The sequence below is a fragment of the Solanum stenotomum genome, chromosome 2 (genome assembly GCF_019186545.1).
Source record: "Solanum stenotomum isolate F172 chromosome 2, ASM1918654v1, whole genome shotgun sequence".
Lineage (NCBI taxonomy): Eukaryota > Viridiplantae > Streptophyta > Magnoliopsida > Solanales > Solanaceae > Solanum > Solanum stenotomum.
Window position 1 is genome coordinate 58203495 of NC_064283.1, and position 19757 is coordinate 58223251.

At 32.5% G+C, this 19757-nt stretch overlaps 2 protein-coding genes across 2 annotated transcripts in view; both read right to left on the bottom strand.

Annotated features, from left to right (window-relative positions):
- The window catches only part of LOC125856607 (remorin 4.2-like), a 2439-nt gene extending 697 nt beyond the window's left edge, over window positions 1–1742 (bottom strand). The window contains exon 1 of the mRNA XM_049536195.1: window positions 727–1742. Coding sequence (XP_049392152.1) covers window positions 727–1452 — 726 coding nt within the window. The 5' untranslated portion in view covers window positions 1453–1742. The remainder of the gene's footprint in view (window positions 1–726) is intronic.
- Window positions 1743–15428: 13686 nt separating this feature from the next.
- Window positions 15429–19757, bottom strand: part of LOC125854418 (magnesium-chelatase subunit ChlD, chloroplastic) — a 39491-nt gene continuing 35162 nt past the window's right edge. Inside the window, exon 12 of the mRNA XM_049533957.1 lies at window positions 15429–15636. Coding sequence (XP_049389914.1) covers window positions 15436–15636 — 201 coding nt within the window. The 3' untranslated portion in view covers window positions 15429–15435. The remainder of the gene's footprint in view (window positions 15637–19757) is intronic.

The following is a 19757-nucleotide window of genomic DNA, read 5'->3' on the forward strand; positions in this document are numbered from 1 at the left end:
GGGGGGGGGGGAGGGGGCAGAAGAGGGAAAAAAATAAAGAAAAGCAAAAGCAATTTGGAGTTGTGCATTCATGACTCATTGAAGGATTTGATTCACTATTTTTCCCACTTTGAGTGATTACTTGAGCAAATAAATCAATTATAGTTGTATAACTAACTCACTAAACCAAGAAAATTTTCACTTTTTTAAAGTGAACTTATTCCACTATGTTTGTCCCCTAATATATGGTAGGTTAAAGTCAAATGACTCATCATTTCAATATATTCAATAATAATAATAATTTAAAAAAAGATTGGGGATGGTAAACAATAGATAAAAGTTCAAATTTGTACAAGCATAAATGCAAATATTTCAAAATATTTGACATTTTGGAAATGTAGGAATCCGTTTGTTGTTGTTCTTTCAAATATACTCTTAATGCTTTAATTTGTGGAATGTTAAGTAAGTGAGACGTTTAAGGGATAACCAATGAAAATTCAGACAAAATACTGTTAAGTAGTTAGATGTACATGAGTTCGACTGACCTCAGTAGATTTTACTTTAGCCTTATATTTGTTTTAAAAATTCAGTTAGCTAGTACATAATTAAAATTATCAATATTAGAAGCAATTACTTCAAGAAAATTACAATCCTGAATAATCACAAATGAAACATCAAATGATAGATTCCATTAACGTGTATGAAAATCTTAAAAGACAGATAATATGAACAGATGGGAATACATACCTCAACTTTCTTCATCCATGAAGTAGCCTTTTGAACTTCTTCATTTTCCCATCCATTAATCACAGCATCTTCACACTTAAACCTATTATTAATCTTTGCAATTTTTGCAGTTTGCCATGCACTAATCTTTGATTCAACTTCCTCTTTCTTCACTCTATGTACAATCACTTCTCCTTGTTGACTAATTTCACTCAAATTATTGTTAGGAGAAGGAGTACTAGGGTTTAAATAAGCATTATTATTGTTGTAATTATTATTATTATTATTCGTATTATCTGCTACAATAGCTAAAGAATTATTTTCTTCGACTATAGTCTCCTCTTCGAAAATCCTTCCTAAATTATTATTGATTGTACCTTCAACTTCATGACTTGTACCATTATTATTGTTGTTGTCGTTGTTGTTGGTAGAAGATCCAGCAAGTACCAAAGCATTGAACTCTCTACTCATGGTTGTGAAATTCTCACTTGGAACTCCTCCTAACTCTGAGGACAAAGATGATGATCTATGACTACTTGTTTCCCAAGCTTCCCTTCTTCGTCCTGCACGATTAATATTCATCATGATTGGTGGTACTGGTGGTTGTGGTGGTGACATAGTGTGGATATCTCTGATATGATCATCTCGATGATTCTGATCTTGATCTTGATCCTGATGATCTTCATGATTGTTGTCTCTATTATTGTTGTTGCTTGATAGGACTAGAGCTCTTTGATCATTAGACATGACAAGGTTTTTGTTGATTTCTTAATTTCTATAGGGATTTTGTTAGGTTTTTGGTGTATATTTGGTAGAATGATCATACAAGTGGATGAAGGAGAAAAGGAAAATGGAAGGGTGAAAAATAAAAGGGAGAAAAGAGCAACATCATCTTGATTATTATTTTTTTGGACTATAGTTTAATCAAAGAAAATATGGTCAAAGTGATATGAACCACACATGCACGTTGGAGTATAGTAGTAATTGAGTAATATATGAGGAAAGTTCAAGAAATAAATACTATGGTTCCCAATTCCCATAATTCACAGATAAAGCTAAATAAAGTAAGAAGTATAAAACTAGAAAAAAATGTTATTAATTAGTGCTGATTATGATGATTTTTTTGGGGTTTACCATAATTACATTCTATAATATACAAAAGATATACACTATTTTAAAATTAAAATATACATATTTTATGTATATGATACAATAATATATATATTGACTATTATTTTGATACACGACTAGACAATTTATTTTTCCTCCTTTTTTTTTAGCATGAAGTTTCAAGTTACTCCCTTATCTTTTGATATTTAAAGTATTTCCTGAATTGCTTGAGTCAGAAAATTATATAAGGAATTCAAACATATATCCGGAATGATATGGTACATAGATAGATAAACATCTTAATATGATCTTAGCGTAGTAACCAAACATCCTAACTTTCAAAATGCATGTTTAGACATCTTAACTTGCTTGCTCTCCTTATCACACTTTTTCGAATGTACATTCTCAAAATTTAAGTATTTACGAGGCCAACTTAAATCAAACTAAGTTAAGATTTCATCTATCTATGTTATGTATTATATGACAAGAAGAAGGACCAAATCTATAAGACACACTAAACTGTAGGGACTTAATTGCAAAAGAATCACTTTAAGTAGTGTCGGCCAAAGAGGATTTCTATTTATTAGTGGGACCATATAAAATCTAACACGTGTCACACGTATCACCACGTGGATGAATCTCATTGGCTACAAATAAACTCAATGCTTTATGTCGTTTTCATTTTAAGCATTAAAGAACCAAGCAATACCGTCAGATTATCGACACGTGTACGACAAAAAATAAATCAATATTAAAGGTTAACAAGATGACCACGTCACATGTGATAATTTATCAAACATTATCAATGCAATAATTAGAGTAGTAAAATATTGATTAAGATATTCATTAATGATCTCTCAACTCTTAATTAGAGGTTGATTGTGTAGTCGGAGTTCGACCTTTGAAAATAGAGAAGCTTTTCTTGGCGGCATTGAATTTGAATTAGTCTGATCCAACGCATTATCAATTATGATTATAGTGTGATGAATAAGTTCTTTTGATTCTAAAGTATGTGTCTTATTTTTTTCGACTTTGAACTTTGTAAATTGAGTAACTATTGATAGAAAGAATATTTTCCTCAAATAGGTTCTATGTGATACGAACTTGAATTAGTTGGGTCCAATGCATTACATGCCATAAACAAATGTATTATGAAGAATGAGATTCTTAATCAGAGGTTTAAGTCTTTTGAATTCAAGCTATACAAATTGATAAACGGTCATAAGAAGCACACCCCCCTCTAATTATAAGTTCTAAGTGATGCAAATTTAAAATAGTCAGATTCAATGCATTCTAAATATTAAGAAAATTCAAAGAAGCTTACTTTTACTTTTACTTTTACTTTTACTTTTGGACTTCTTTCCATTTTTTAAAATTTCCAACAAATTTTTAGTGATATAAATGTGAGTGGGCAATGTGAAATTGGAATATGACAAGTCTCCATTGTGTTTTTTAATAGAAAATTAGATACAGGTGTTTGCAATAGTATTGGAAAAAATAAGTTTTGAAAAAGATATGATTAGTTTATTTTTGTCCTCTTATTAATATCTCCATCACCTACCAAATTTTTAGAAATAATGGTCAAAAACTCATCTAAATTTTTTTTCATAGATTTCACACTTTAATTATTAGTTTTTTTTTTATTTTTTATATGAACTTTCTTCATTTATGTATCCAAACACACCTAATTAAGAAGATGGTGATAATTTAGATTTAAAAAAAAGGAACAATTTTTCAAATAAGAAAAAGAAATAGCCTATATGAAATTTGTGAAATAGTGATAGTTCAGTTTTTGGAAGTTCTACTTTTGAAGTTGATACTTTTGTCATTTTGTAATAAATGAGATTTTTTAGTGTTTGATTGGTTCCTTGTAACTAATTAGAGTAGTAAGAGTGTATTATGATATGTGAAAAGTCTACAATGAAATATGACATTATTCACTTTCAATAGTTTAAGGGATCGTCTGGTGTGATGGATAAGAAAAAATAATTTCGGGATAAATTTAAAGTACCCCTTAATTCTTTATTCGGTTACAAAGTGTGAGATAATTTATCCCAAAGGGATCGTTTGGTGTGAAGGATTACACCAAATAATCTTGAGATTAAATTATAGTGACACATAATTTGTTGTTTGATTGGCAAGTCCAAAATAACTTATTTCAAAATTAACAATTAGTATTGGAATAAGTTATCCGACCTCTCTTTGAATAGTATAATAATCCCATTATAATTTGTCATGGGATAAATCTTTTAAATGACTAAATCACCCTTCAAACCCTTTATGCTAAGAGCTAGGAGAAAGTCAAATATGGAGAGAATGAAGACATAATGGTGGGTAAAAGAGATTGTAATTTGTTGGATAATTTGGTGATTGGATTAATTAGTCAAGAGGTTTCATATGCCTTTAATATAAAAATAAAATTTTCTTATTAATATAGTCAAAAGAGAAAGGATTATTTTTTTATCTGCTTCAAAATTAAATGATACTCTATTTCATTCATCTCTTTTTAATGTATAACATCCTCGTCAATCTCCATATTTTCTTATATTGACCCAAGATTTTTGAAACTCCCTTTAAGGATGACCTGTGTATCAAACCTTGTTTTCATGTCATGCCTCGTGAATTGCATTACTAAACTTGCATTCAAATTTCTTTGTCTTACTCTTTCTCGACTTAAAATCCTTAGACTCTAAGATTTGTTGTCAAACTTCCACTCTATCGTTAACTCAGTCATGTATTTTGTTAGGCAACATTAACTACACATTTCAAAGTATTTTTCAAGTAAATTAATTAATAACTATACACCAACTAATTAATAGGAATAATATCATGATAAAATATACACTTCGTTTATTATTCTTAAGAATGTACAAAGTCCACTATGACTAAAATAAAAGTGAACAACAAGAGTAATTTTATTCTGGAAATAAATAGTTTTGTTACTAAAAAATGCACATGAAAAACATCTCAAAATTAGTATAACTACACATTTGCAGTTATCACTCACTGGACTTCAACAATGAATCCAAGCTCATGTGTCCCTATTCCTAAAGTCTATAGCGACATTGAATCTAATGACAATTAATTAATATCAGTAAAGACTTTATAAGCACTCGTTGTTAATGTATGTATTTATTGTAGTGTGTACCCCTCAAACGAAAAAGGGAAAAGGTTTCAGATTGACCTTGAGATTTGTTTATAATCCCGTGATGATAAATCAAATATGCTAGTAGAGTGGAAACAACATTACAGACCGGTTAGAACAATATCATAAGACTTTATGAATATTGAATGTAGGACCAAACAAGGAATTGTAATACTAAAAAATGTGAGGGAGACGGAGCTCGTGCAAATAGTACATAAAGTTACATGGAAAGAAAGTATACTAAATTCTCATGACTATATATATCTGTCTGGTAGGCTCTAAAAAATGTGTATATGTGGAAATCTCAATTTGATTCATACATGAGCATTGATCTGTTATCCCTTATACACCTAGCATGTACACTTTACTTGTCAAATGTTTAGGAGTTGCTCTTGCTCAATTAATCATGTATAAGTTTTGTGGGAGCTCGTCTCTCTGTGTTGTAACTACATCAACTTCAATGGACATTCTGCTGCGTCGTGGTTGACTTTAGCTCTTGCTCAAATGGTTCTCATACCATTTCATGTTGAGGTAATCCAGTTGTCTAGTGAAGTATATTCTGTTTTGCAAATTTTTGTTCTCCTTTATGCATAATTGTTACATGCTGTTGATTTGCAAATCTTAGATGGTATGTATGCTCCTATCTGACAACAAACTCAGATGAATGATCATTTTAGGTTATTAATGACAATAGAGTTATTTTGGATAAGCAATTTTAAATCAATGCACATTAATTCTATTTTTGAACATTCTGATTTGGCCACTTTGATGACTAAATAGCTATATAAGCATAATAATTAAGAATAACAACCCATCAAATCGCTATGGATAGTTACAACCATAATCTAAGTTGCCCGGACTCGGGTGCGGGTATCCGAGACGGATGCGAATCCAAGAGTCGAATTTGGCAAAATTCAAATTTTAAGATTCGTGGGTGCGAATCCGAGTATGGATACGGGTGCGGGAATACGGCTAAATTTTTTCAATATTATAAAAATATAGTTATGAAGATATTCTAAATTTGAGAGATATGTTGTGATAAACTTACATGTATTTTGTAGAATTCAATCTTCCATTCTTCAAGATGAGATTACTCTTCCATTCTTCCTACAAAGACACAACAAAATAGCAACTAAACATTAAAAGCATTTACAAATTACAATAGAATAAATATAACTAAAAGAATCAATAAAAATTGAAAAGAAGAACTAACCTTAGAACATGGATAGTAACTCGTCTCTTGAAACAAAGTGAAAGTGAAAATACTGCAATTATTAAAATTTAAGATATACACAAGATAATTATCCACAATTTAGATATTCATAATTACTAATCAATATTCAATACACCAAGTAAAAGTGTAAAACATACTATTTAACAAAAATCAAGAGATTGTCTCAACTTAATCCATAACTTAAAATTAACATAACAACAAAATATTGTCAATTATCAAGTTATTTAATTAAGCTAGCTATCTCTTCCACATCTTCTTCAACTTCTTCCAAATCTTCAAACTCTTCCTCAAATATCACACCTTCAATTTGAGGTTCATCTATTGAAAACTCGGTTAGATCATTAGTTGTCTCATCAATATCAAATCGATCTCCACCTAAAATAAATTAAAAAGAATAAATATATTAGAAGATTTTATATAAAAAGAAAAAAACATCATTTAAACTAAATAATTGAAGAAAATAATAAAGAAAATATAGACATTCCAACATCCCAATATTTGCTTGGCCCATTTATATATTTCTCTTTCTTGCGAGACAACAACCGGAGATTATAATGTACAAACACTAAATCTTCGGCTCTTGAAGTTGCTAACTTATTTCTCTTTATATTGTGAATCAAAAAATATGTACTCCAATTTCTTTCACAACAAGAGGAAGAAGCCGGTTGAGTAAGCAACTTGTAAGCTAATTGTTGCAAAAGTGGTGCCGAGACCCCATGATTTGCCCACCAAGAAAGAAAATCTTCATACATCATAGCCTCAATCACGTGAGGCTTACTAAAATAGCCACTTCCGCTACAAAAGGATCCATACTCCAATGAGACTTGTTTCATTTCATTAGAATCTTTAAAGTACCTTTGAAAGTACTTGNCCATTCCCCAATGCCCCCATCCACCCACCCCCTGGGTGCCTCGAGTCCCCCCAAATATGATTTCAATATTAAATACTTGGCCATTATTATCTTCTTAGTTTATCTCTACTGATTGTGACATCCTTTAAATACTCTCTTGCCAAAATAATTTGTAGAAGAGTTATATCAGACCATTGGTTGACACACAGGGCAAGATAAAATAAGAAAAGCAAGTGAGAAATAATATTAATTCATCAATTAAGCAAAATTGGAAGTTTTTTGAAAGGTTGGCATCAATTGAGATGCTTGTATGAATTGCAGCAAACTAGCATTGGTTTCTGGCTTCCAAGGTCCTACTCAAGGGTTGAGAAAGTATAAAAGAAGAAAAGTACATCAGGATAGAGTGAGGCTGGGTGGCTTTTCATATCCTGGGATTGGGGCTGTGTGGCTTATCTCCAGTGAGGAGGTCCCGAGTGTTCTTGTTACGACAGAAGGATGTACCAAAAAGATTGCTATAAAACATCTTTAGGTTAAGCTAGGTTTGTCACTAGGTTTCATGCATAAAACAAATGAGAGTTAGTAGGGGAAGAGACCTAGAGTACACACTTTCTTAAGTTTTCAAATTTTACTTCAAGTGTACTGTTTGTCTAGTCAGCCAAGATCACCGGAATGGGTCCAATTCTTCTAAATAATGGAAATAAACATGTGTGTGTTATGTCTGTATAAATGAAAGAAATTACAATCACACATTCACCAGGCTAAATAAAATTGAAGAAAAAGTCTGATATCATCCGCAACACTTGAAACTGATCCAATTCACATACCATTGTAAGCCCATGAGCAAGGGGTGAACCCCCACCACAGGGAAGTTCACCCATGCACCAAGCATATTTAATTCAGCGATTTTCGTTCTAAAAGAGTTAGAATTTGATGATTCTTGAGTTGTGTTCTTGGATTGTTTTCATTCTTGAACTTACATGCGATTGATGGGTTTTCTTGAGATGTTTTAGCAATTGGTAAGAGTTGTTTCAAGTTAAATTCTAGTGTACATGTAGTGGGTATCTGAATCTAAAAGAGTATTGAGAAAAGTAATCGATTTAAAATGATTTAGGATCAAAAAACGAGTTGAAAAACTAATCAGACGCACCTGGTGAGGGCCAGGCGCGTCGCACCCCCATAGCGCCAGGAGGCTGGGGCGGTGCGCCTGTAGTGCGCCCAAAACAAGCCCCAGTAAGTTGGGGCCTAGCGCGGTGTGCTAGGGACGCGCCCGGATCGGTGTTTTTCACCAGTTTTCCGTCATTTAGCCTAATTAAGTTATTCTAATGTGTCCTAACACTTTCCATTGATTCTAACTACTCTAAATGACTTCTAAACACCTAGAAATCATCCATAAACATGAATCATAACCTTGAATCCATAAATTCTAATCCAAGGAAATCAAGAGCCAAGTCTAGGAAGTTTTCAGAGTCTTTTCAAGAAGTATTTAGCAACTGCTTTTAACCTTGTTTTAAGACTTAAAGTTCAAGTTGAGTAAAGAGTAAAGAGTATAGATTTAAGTTTATTTCTTCAAAAGTATATGGGGACTAAGTATTCCCAAACAGATTTTAAATGTTTTTACAATAAAATAAGATCGAAAACTGAGATTTCCAAAGAGCCTTCGGGCTAGTTTTCAAAAAAAGTAATCGCTTTCTAAATGATGCAAGCGGGGAAACTTTGATTTCCATGATAGCCTTTGAGCTAAGTTTTTGAGCACTAATCTCAAATCACAGAAGATGTATGTTTTTAAAACACAAAAGCCAGTATATTTTGAGAGTAATATTGAGCACCGAATTGGGGATGAGCATGAGTTTAGATAACTCACGTCACCATAGAACCATGTAGCCACCATAGGTAGAAAAGGGTCATACTTTTTAGATGAATCCTTTTCGCAATAAACTAGTGGATCCATTAGGCAGTTCAGGTTCTATACCTTTGGCCGGGTATAGGATGTGCTGGCAGTGTGAGGTAGATCGATGTATCATTACTATAGCTCTTATGTGATGGTTGTCGGTTAGAGAAACTCCCACAAAAGTTATTGTATTTCTATATACATCAGTTTATTGTATTTTTACATACATTTCAGAGTTGTGGTATCCTTGTATATACACAGAGTTGATATCATGTTTTTAAACAACTTTTCTTTATATTGCACTTGTTTTAAACTGCTTTATATTGAAATGAGTTCAGTAAGTATTCATGAGTTGAGAAGAGCCAATGTAAGTGTTTCTTTCAGATTCCCTTTCAAGCCTATGTTTGTTAGCATTCCAACTCGCATACTCGTACATTCAATGTACTGATGCCAGTTGGCCTACATCTTATTATGATGCAGACACAGGTAACTAGGATTGGCATCCGGCGCATCATTGATCTAGTGAGCAATTCAGAGTCGGTTGGTGAGCCTTTTTGCATTCCAGATGACTCTTTTTTATTGCTTTCTAGTTAGTTCATTTGGATGTTTGTGGGGGTTGTCCCAACATCCATCNCTGGATATGATATTGTGCGTGAAACTATATATATCTATATATATTTCTAGTATTTTGATAGTTTGAAGCTTGTAATGATAGAAAGAATCAAAAGATCTAGTAAGACGGGATCCTTAAAGCGCTTGTATTGATAGGAAGAATTAAGTGATCTAGAGAGACATGATCCTTGATTTGGATATGATATTGTGCGTGAAACTTGATTTGGTTTGGTTTTGATTTTTCTCTTTTCAATTTGAATTTTTTCGGTTCAATTATTTGGTTATGTCAATAATTAGAAACATAATCAAAATTATATTTGCAATTATATATATATATATATATATATATAATTTGGTTTTTTTCGGTTTCTCCCTTCTTTTTTCTAGAATCCGAAACCAAAACAAGAAATCAATCAATATAAATATTAATCCAAAATTAAATAAAAAAATTAATCCAAATTAGAATTCGATTCAAATTTAATGTAAATTATTAGCATGTATTTAAAAATATTTACATAATAATAGTAATATTAATCAGTAATTAATTCATGCAAGTAAATATTTACACATAAAGCACCTATCAAATAAAAATCTCTATAATATTGTTAGATCCCACTTTTTCAATCCAACTCGTCCTATTTATATGGACAAAATATTTATCTTTCAAAATATTGTTCCCTTCTCTCCTTTTCTAACGTCTCTTTTCCCATTTCTTTATACATGTAAATTGTAATATTTCTTCATTTCATTTTCTCTTTATATATATATATATATATATATATATATATATATATATATAATAATGATAATAATAATAAGAGAGGTGATAACGCTTACGTGTCAGCACCACAAAAAATAATAATTGTTATTAATTAAAATAATTAATTATAAAAAATATTTTTTACTAACCTTTTTATTTAATACTCTACGATTAAATAATAACTTAAACATGGTGATTAACGTTTGTGTGTGTTTGATTCCCTTTTTTGTTGAAAAATATTTTAAATTAGTTAAACTTTATTATTTAAAATTAACATCTAATAAGTCCTTAAATTATAAAACCCTGTAAATTTCTTTCAAAATTGATCATTTAAATAATATTTAATATTTTATGTTTTCTATCAGATTTTTTCTTATTTACATTTTAAAATAAATATTTTTTTTTAGAAAATTAAAAAATTAAAACAATAATAATAATACTAACAATAACAATAGCAATAATAATAATAATAATAATAATAATAATAATAATAATAATAATAATATAAAAACACATCACCTAAATAGGGCGTTTTAATATTCCTTTTTTTAAAAAAATAAAATAAAGTAATTATCCAACTAAATAGGGAGTTTTAAAAATTAAAACTTCTCATTTTTAGTCCTACTTATAAACAAATTGAAAAAAAATTATTTAAATTATTTCTCTAAATAAACATACTAACTAAACAATCTGTTTAGTTTACGTGAAAATTTCTTCTTTGTTTTATTTTCTTAAAATTATTTTTATTCTGACAATTAAAATTTAATAAAAATAATAATAATAATAATAATAACAACAACAACAACAATTATAATAATAATATAAAAAACATCCACCTAAGTAGGACATTTTGATCGTTATTTTGAAAAAAAAATAATTATCCAACTAAATAGGGAGTTTTAATATTTCCCATTACATTCCTACTTCTAAACAAATTGAAAAACTTTTAAATTAAAATTATTTCTTTTAAAAAAACACACCAACTATTGTTTAGTTTACGTTAAATAAATATCTTATTTGCTTTTATTTTCTTAAAATTAAAATTTTATTTTGACAATTAAAATTTTAAAATTCAAAAACTGAATGCTAAACAATTAAATAAGAAATATGAAGTTAAATATTTTTAGATATCTCCATCATTATTTTAAAATTTTGAAATTGATTGTCAAAAAATTAAATAAGATATATATATATATATAATATTTCCAACTAAAAAAACTTTATAGTTGATGGCTGATGGGATGTTTCTTTTTCTGACACTACTTTACTTGAAGACTTTTTGATCTTTCCTTTTTTCAAGGGTATATGTATTGTGTATATATATTTTCAAGAAAGATTAAAAAAAGACTCTCTATTTCCTTTACTTTTTGAAGAAAAAACTCTTCTTTCTTCTCTTCTCTTTACATTTTCAACTTTGTCTTCTTTATGTCGCGTCGCCGGAGCCGAATCCGGAAACTGATTTTCTCTTCTTTCTTCTATTCTCTGTATTTTTTCAAGCTTTGTCCTCTTTACGTCGTCGGAAACTGATTTTTTCTTCCCCAAATCTTTTCTTGGCTTCGGTCAAAGTGTCCGGATCGGATTGACCGAATCTGACATGCACCCCGCACCCGCACCCACACCAGTGTCACGTCGAGATGAGTTCGCTTGCAAATATGAAAAGTCCGCGCAACATAGACCATAATACCCTGTATGAGAGAACCCATAGTGAAATTAATTGAAAGGAACTCAAGATGGGGAGGCTTTAATTTAAAGTTGATATCTCTTGATTTATTTCGATGATTTGCGTTGTTATGGGGTGTTGTTCCGTTAACAGGTGACTTGTGGTGCAAGCATGTACTTGTGTTGCTTGTCGCATCCATTTCGTGTCGTGATGTCTTTTTATAAAAAATATGTGTTGTGAAATGGGATTTACTATATTTTTTCCCAAGCTATTATTGTTAAGAGGCCATCGTAGTGGCTACAAATCGCATGGGCGTAAACACTCGATATGAATAAGGTTTTACATATCTTTCATACACAAATTAATCAAATGTTCACCAATTTAGAATACAATATTTGATGGGTTTGAAACAATCAGGGTGTTACGCAGAAGCCAATAAATGCAAAATATATAGGCGATAAATCAGACGACAAATAAAGTTATATTAAAAATGATCTACATTGTAGATGAAATGATGGATTAACCAAATAGAACCGAACAACAACACCCCACCCCCACTCCCACCCCCCAGCTTCGAGGCGCCATGACTCGAGCCCCCCTGGCATCAAGGCAACATGCCCCTCAGCCCCACACCCCTCTCGGCCTCAAGACGCCATTGCCCGAGCCCCCTCTTCGACCTCGAGGCGTCGTTCCCCGAGGCCTCCCAACCCTCCGACCTCAAGACGCCGTCCTCNCATCTCCTCGGAAGGGAATGATACAGACCTGTATAAAGTTTATCATTAACATAATAAGAAATTTCCTATGGCCTCCCCAAATAATCTATACCAAGGAAACAAGCTCATGGATACCATCAGTGTAACATCCGACAATTTGAAATAACTTTGAAAAAGCTTGAAATTTGAAATAGCCATTTTTGGAAAATGTGAAAAATTTCAAATTCTGGAAAATTTGGCTAACTATGGAAAATAATGAGTTTTTGGCCAACTTTGAACAGTTATAACTCCTAGCTCAGGATGATCTAGGTGTTTCTCCAGTTATATTTGCAAAGTTCGTGGAATGATCTTTCCAACGCTATAAAGTTTGCTCGTTTCCGAGTTCGTATGAGCGATTTATGCCCTTTAAAAGTTGGGCAGTTGGCAGGAAATCTGTCCGGAAATTTGTAAGGGTATTTTGGTCTTTTCCCTAGCCTTTTCTTTTGGATATATATTAGTGTCTTAGACTGATTTTGATCAGTTTTCCTTATTTTTAAAGAGTGAAAGTAAGGGTTTGAGAGTGAAAAAGAAAAGAAGATGAGAGAGAGGAGAAGAAGAAGCAAGTTTTCGTCGAAGATCATCGTGGACATCGTCGGGGGTGATCCCTTTTAGGTATGTGAGTTCATAGTGTTGGGTTGGTTCTTTCCCCCCACATGCCAAGCTCGTTTAATTTCGAGAAAAGATTTGATTATGTTTGATTGAAGTTGTTGGTTAGAATTGTTGAAGTTGTAGTTGTGTTGTGTTGTAGTTCTTGTTGGTTTGGTGTGTGTTTCCGATGGTGTTTATGAGTTGAATCTATGTTAGGTTGAGAGGTTTATGGTTTTAAGTGTTTGGGGATGGAAACTTTGAGGTGTAGAAGGTTTAGAGTTGGAGAAAACTAAGGAGGAAAGTCGAATTACGAGGAAAAAGGGTGGGGCGTCGCGCCTGTCAGCGCACCCCAAGAGGGGATCTGAACTTTCCCCCTTGGGGCGGCGCACCCATCAGAGAGCCAGCAGGCCATCTCTGAAGTTTTGCCTCTCAGAGCACCAAGCTTTCCCATTCCTATCCCACTTTTTCATACATGTTTCTAGGTATTGTACCTATGTTCCCAAGTTGTTTCCAACACTCCAAGGTATGTCTAAACATCAAGAACTCATCCATATCATGTGATCAAACACCTTGAATTCGTAATTCCGATTCAAGGAAAGCTAGTTTCCAAGTCAAGTGAAGTTAAGGGTGGAGTCTATAACTTCAAGAAGGGAGTCAAGCAAGTTTTAAAGTTTAAGTCATGAGTCTTTATTGAATGTTTAACTTCATTATTAAGGCTCAAGAGTTTCAAGTCAAATAAAGAGTAAGAGTTTCAAGTTAAGTCAAGTAAGAGTTTCAAGTTGAGTCAAGAGCATAGAGTCGAGTCCATTTCTCGAAAGTATTAGGGAACTATGTATTCCCAAAGAAGTTACTAAATGTTTTTTTCATTTGAGTAAGAAAAGGAACTATGTTTCCAAGAGAGCCTTAGGGCTGGTTTTCAAGAAAATGGAACATCGATTTCAAGTGAGCCTTCGGGCAAAGTTTTAAGTAATTATCTCAATTAAAGAAATATGTGTTTAAAACACTTATGAGCTAAGTATTTTTGGGAGTAGTCTTGAGCACCGAATTGGGGACACGAGTTCATATTAACTCAACTCTCCATAAGAGCCATGTAGCCAACATGGGATTTAACGGGTCATACTTTTTAGATGTATCCGTAAAGTTAAGCTAGTGGATCCACTTGGTAAAGTTAGCTTCCTATATCATGGCAAGGTATAGGATGGTCCTTGGGCAACGTGAGGTAAAACGTTGTATCATTAGCTTCCTATATCATGGCAAGGTATAGGATGATCCTTAGGCAACGTGAGGTAAAATATTGTATCATTAGCTTCTTATATCATGGCAAGGTATAGGATGGTCCTTAGGCAACGTGAGGTAAAACGTTGTATCATTAGCTTCCTATATCACGGCAAGATATAGGATGGTCCTCGGGCAACGTGAGGTAAAACGTTGTATCACCACTAGGACTCATAGTGGTGATTGTCGATTAAAGAAACTCCCACTAAAGTTATATTACTTTTATATAAGTAGAGTTGAGTTGTTATTGTTTTATCTTTAACAAAGCTAAGTTGTTTACACTGTTTTACAAGCTTTATTTATTGCATGTGTCTTATTGCTTTATAGATTGAGTTCAGTTATTCATGAGTTGAACAGAGCCAAGGTAAGAGTTCCTTTGTANTAGGGGAGGTGGTAGGGTTGCGGGGCTGGGTAGGAGGTGCATGAGGGTGGGTAAAAAAATTAAATTTAAGAACAAACTTTAATTTATTTTTTTTTTTTTGGGGGGGGGGGGTTGGTTGGGGGGCTGGTTTGAGGGTAGGGACAAAATAAATTGATTTTTTCAACAATTTTTTTTTTTAATTGGAAGTTGGAAGAGAGTTTTGGAAAATGTTTTCCTTAAGTTTTGAAGGGAAGTCATTTTCCTTAAATTTGAGGAAAATGAGTTGATTTGGAAAACATTTTCCAAAACATTTAACCCAACCAAACATGAGAAAATTGGAAATGTTTTCCTTCGTACCAAACACACCCCAAGTGTACTGTTTGTCTAGTCAGCCAAGATCACCGGAATGGGTTTAATTCTTCTAAATAATGGAAATAAACATGTGTGTGTTATGTCTGTATAAACGAACGAAATTATAATCACACATTCACCAGGCTAAATAAAATTGAAGAAAAAGTCTGATATCATCCGCAACACTTGAAACTGATCCAATTCACATACCATTGTAAGCCCATGAGCAAGGGGTGAACCCCCACCACAGGGAAGTTTTTCAAGACGATTTCTTGCCATCGATATTGACCTAGAAGGTGGCAACAAAACTTCAGCAGCATCTCCTCGGAAGGGAATGATACATACCTGTATAAAGTTTATCATTAACATAATAAGAAATTTCCTATGGCCTCCCCAAATAATCTATGCCAAGGAGACAAGCTCATGGATACCATCAGGCTCAGCTAGAAATTAACCAATAAGAAAAAGAAAGAGATTGAGAAAAGGATTAAATCAATGGACTGTAGTCACAAAGAATCTAAAAAGGAGAATGGTTGATAAGTAGATGACTAAAGGAATTTTTACTTAGTTTATAGAACAAAAGCAACCGCTTCAAGTGTATGCAGCAAGTGCACATATGAAAAAATCACTACATGGAAAGAACATGAGATTTACTTTAGTACTATAACCTTTTACAAGCTGTCTGTTTCAGATCAATCACTAGTTGTTTTCCGTCTTAAGAAACATTATCTTACTCTTTTAGTGTTAACAGTATACAATACTATTAGAATTGAAAGTTGACCTGATCTCTGCTTGTATAACTCTCTGCAAGTAGAATTTAGTCAATAATTTGTCTACTTGGTTCCGTCCTTCTTCAGTAGACATCTCAAATATCATAAACATGGTTCTAGATATACCATGTGCTCATTAACCACAAAACTGCTATAAAATATTGAGATATATATATAACAGCTAAGGTAACAAAGGCTAGCTTTAGGTAGTCTAGTTAGAATATAAGCTTTTATCCACAATGTGATCCAAGTTTTCAAGATCTGCAAGTTTGAATTAACAATATCAAAGTCATAACCATGATTCTCAATGTACAATTTCTCATCTACCACAAATTTCATATCAAATAGTAATCTTCAGATATCAATTAGGATAACATAGGCAAATTTAAGAAGCCAACTTGAATAGAAGCTTCTATCCATATTATGATGGAAGTTATCAAAATCTTCAAGTTTCAGTGAACAATATAAAGTGAGAAGTTAGTATATGTTCCATCATGCCAATCTCTTGCTTCTTTTTCATGATATGAGATGAAAGACTTAGTTCTGTGCATTGAGGAATAATAAGAATTATAAAGAAATGTTTATTTTATTCGTCCTTTATCAAAAAGAAATTATAAGGAACGTTGACATAAATGTACCTTAACAAGAACATAGCTTCAAAAGAACAGATGAAGACTTCAAGGAGGTAATCAAGAAAAAAAATTAACTTTACCAGAGTTCCTGCTTTGCGTGCCATTCTTTTGGCTCTCATGTCAGTTTTCTCTACATAAACTTTCTGAGTTTTTTGGACATGTTTTGCTCTTTGTAACTTCTGATATGGCCAGCAGCTCTTAGAGTTGCATCAACTGCCAATCTCTTCACTAGACCCTGTCTAGGTACATCCTTGTTAGAAGAGATAATTAAATACTAGTTTGCTAAATAATAAATCATTTGTTGTTTAACGTAACCATTGATTTGATTAATTCTTCAAGGGAAATCAATAACCTAATGAGACTAATGTAATAATAAAAGGAAAGGAACAATAACCTTTGGAAGCATTTGCTTTATATATCGACCTCTATCTTCAGAGAAAATGACATTCTTTTCTCGTCCAGCTTTTCCTTAGCACATTTGTGCTTGTTGAGAAAAGAAGAGAAGTTTTTCTAGCTTCCAAGATCCTACTCAAGGGCTGAGAAAATGAAGAAGAAGGAAAGTACATCAAGATAGCGAGGCTGGGTGGCTTTTCATATTCTGGGATTGGGACTGGGTGGCTTATCTCCAGGGACTTTCAGTAACCAAGTGGCTTATTCAACATTTTTATCAATCTTATAATGTGATAGTTCACAGTATGAAGAACTCAAAGCTCTAGTGTGATCTCTTTGGAACCTTTTGACCATATTTATCTTACTCTAGCTTTCAACTCATCTAGTCAATCATGATGATACAAAACCATGATATCAACATCCCATTATTAAGAATGCTGCCAGGGAACAATTATGAAATATGAATTGGACTCCATGGTGTAATAACTACACCAATACACTAAAAGAGGATAGGTAAATAATTTTTTACTAAACTTCATTCTAAAAGGAGGGATAATCTCGATTCAAACAGGGCAATGCTGGACAGTAAACAATTACGGGATTCACAGATGGAGAAAACAAGCTGTCATATTCAACAAACAATAGGCAAAACAACTTCATTACTAATTAGCTTTGAGATTCTATCCTTATTTTTGGAAAGAAGACAACATTAAGAGTAACAAAATTGAATGAAAGTTGATGCTTAGAGACAGTGAAAACAAAGAATGTAGATTCAACGACATTCAACCGAGTAGGACTCGAGATAAGGAATAGCGAAATAGACATAAAAAATAACAATAGTGGAACAGTGAAACTAGCCATGAAATGGCAAAGTTGAATCGACACGACGAGTAGACAATGAAATCATTTAAGAACACATACAATTAGGAATATTTATGTATAGAAGATCATAGTATGAAATGCTATTTTCTTATGATTAATCTTTGATTTAAACAGATCCAAAGCTTCCAAGCCTTTTGTAGATGTTAATATGGGCACAAAATCAGCTTGGTGAAAAAGTTGTGTATCCGCACATAAATGATTTATTGACTGCTAAACAGGACAATGATTTACCCTCCACCAAAACTTGACCAATTGCTTGAAGATGATGTATCGTTCTTCTTTCAAGACCTATAGTTGCTTTCATTTTTAATCAAATTATGGATTCTTAGATTAATGTTGTGTTTGTTTATGGATCAGAATGTACATGAACATACATAGTTTTGTATCGTAACAAGGTTTCATAAAATTGATTTGTGTTTTTCATATCATAACCTTTGTTTCATATCACAATAAACAAAGAATTCAAGTTTCAAATATCACAATCTCGACTAAAAAACAAAAAAAAAATCCCTCAAATCCTTAAATCCATCTACCTGTGATATGAAACAAAAGCCCCATAAAAAAATCACAAAATCCACATACATTTTCCTTGCATACACAAATTTATGCAAGAAACCCCATAACCAACTTACAAAAAAGTGAATCATCAAACCAGTAATAAAAAAAAATACATAAAACCCAGTACTCCGACAGTAAACAACAAAGTACACTGCACACAATAAACAGAGACCAAAACCAGAGAAAGACTCACAAGTTTGGAGGAATGAGAAATCGAGTTACGAGCAGAGACGGCTGTATGATTCAAGATATAAGAAAATGTCGGTCGTTTCTGAGCGTTCCATTTTCTTGTTTGATTATTCTCCAACCCTGATGAATTCGTCGTCATTGCTTGTCTCTTCGCCACCGTAATCAAAATAGAAGAAGAGGTTCATTGTCAATTTAAAACGATCGAAATGAAGACAAGAGTGTCGTCGTCATTGCTCGTCTCTTATCAGAATTTTTCATCATCTCGAAGAAAGCTGTTAACTCTGTAATTCAAACTGGGCGACTAAATATCACCTGTTTGAATTGGACTTGACCAATCAAATGAAGACATGTGGGCTGTGAGTTTAGACACCTTTGTTTTTTGGCTTAAGTGGCCCCTTAAAGTTGTCCACATAATTCACTTAGACACCTCAACTAACCTTGTTTCCTATTAGACACTTCAATCTTAAAAAATAAATATCGATTGAACACTTTTCTGACACTTACTCAAAAAAGAAAGTGCGTGTAATACACATGCATATGATGTGGCAAAATAGCAAATCAAATAAAGACATGTGGCATTTTAATTTAAAATAATTATAAAAATAAATTTTAAATATAAACAAGTCAAAATCTTAAAGGAAAAGACTTTAAACTTGAAAAAAAAAAAAACTAAAAAAAGGAAAGAAATTATACACCCCTCACCCCCGCACCCCCCACCCCACCCCACCGCAAGCCTCTCCCTTTCTTCTCTTTCTCTTACCATTCCACCATTGTTAATTCTCGATTTAGAAAAATTAGAGATTTTAACATATATAATGTATGAATTTATCATTTTTATTTCTCTTCATGCCTTCTTTCTTATTTCCATTTAAATTGATAGTGTTTTCTTAAAAGATCCATTCTTCCTTTGTTTATTTTGATTTCAAAATTGTTTTTTTTTTTGTTTTTTCTGTTTCTACTTCTATTTGTGAGGAAGAAGGGGTGTGGGTCAAGGTGGTGTCTGAGGGGAGAGGTGAAGAGGGAGCGAGAAAATATTTGAATAATG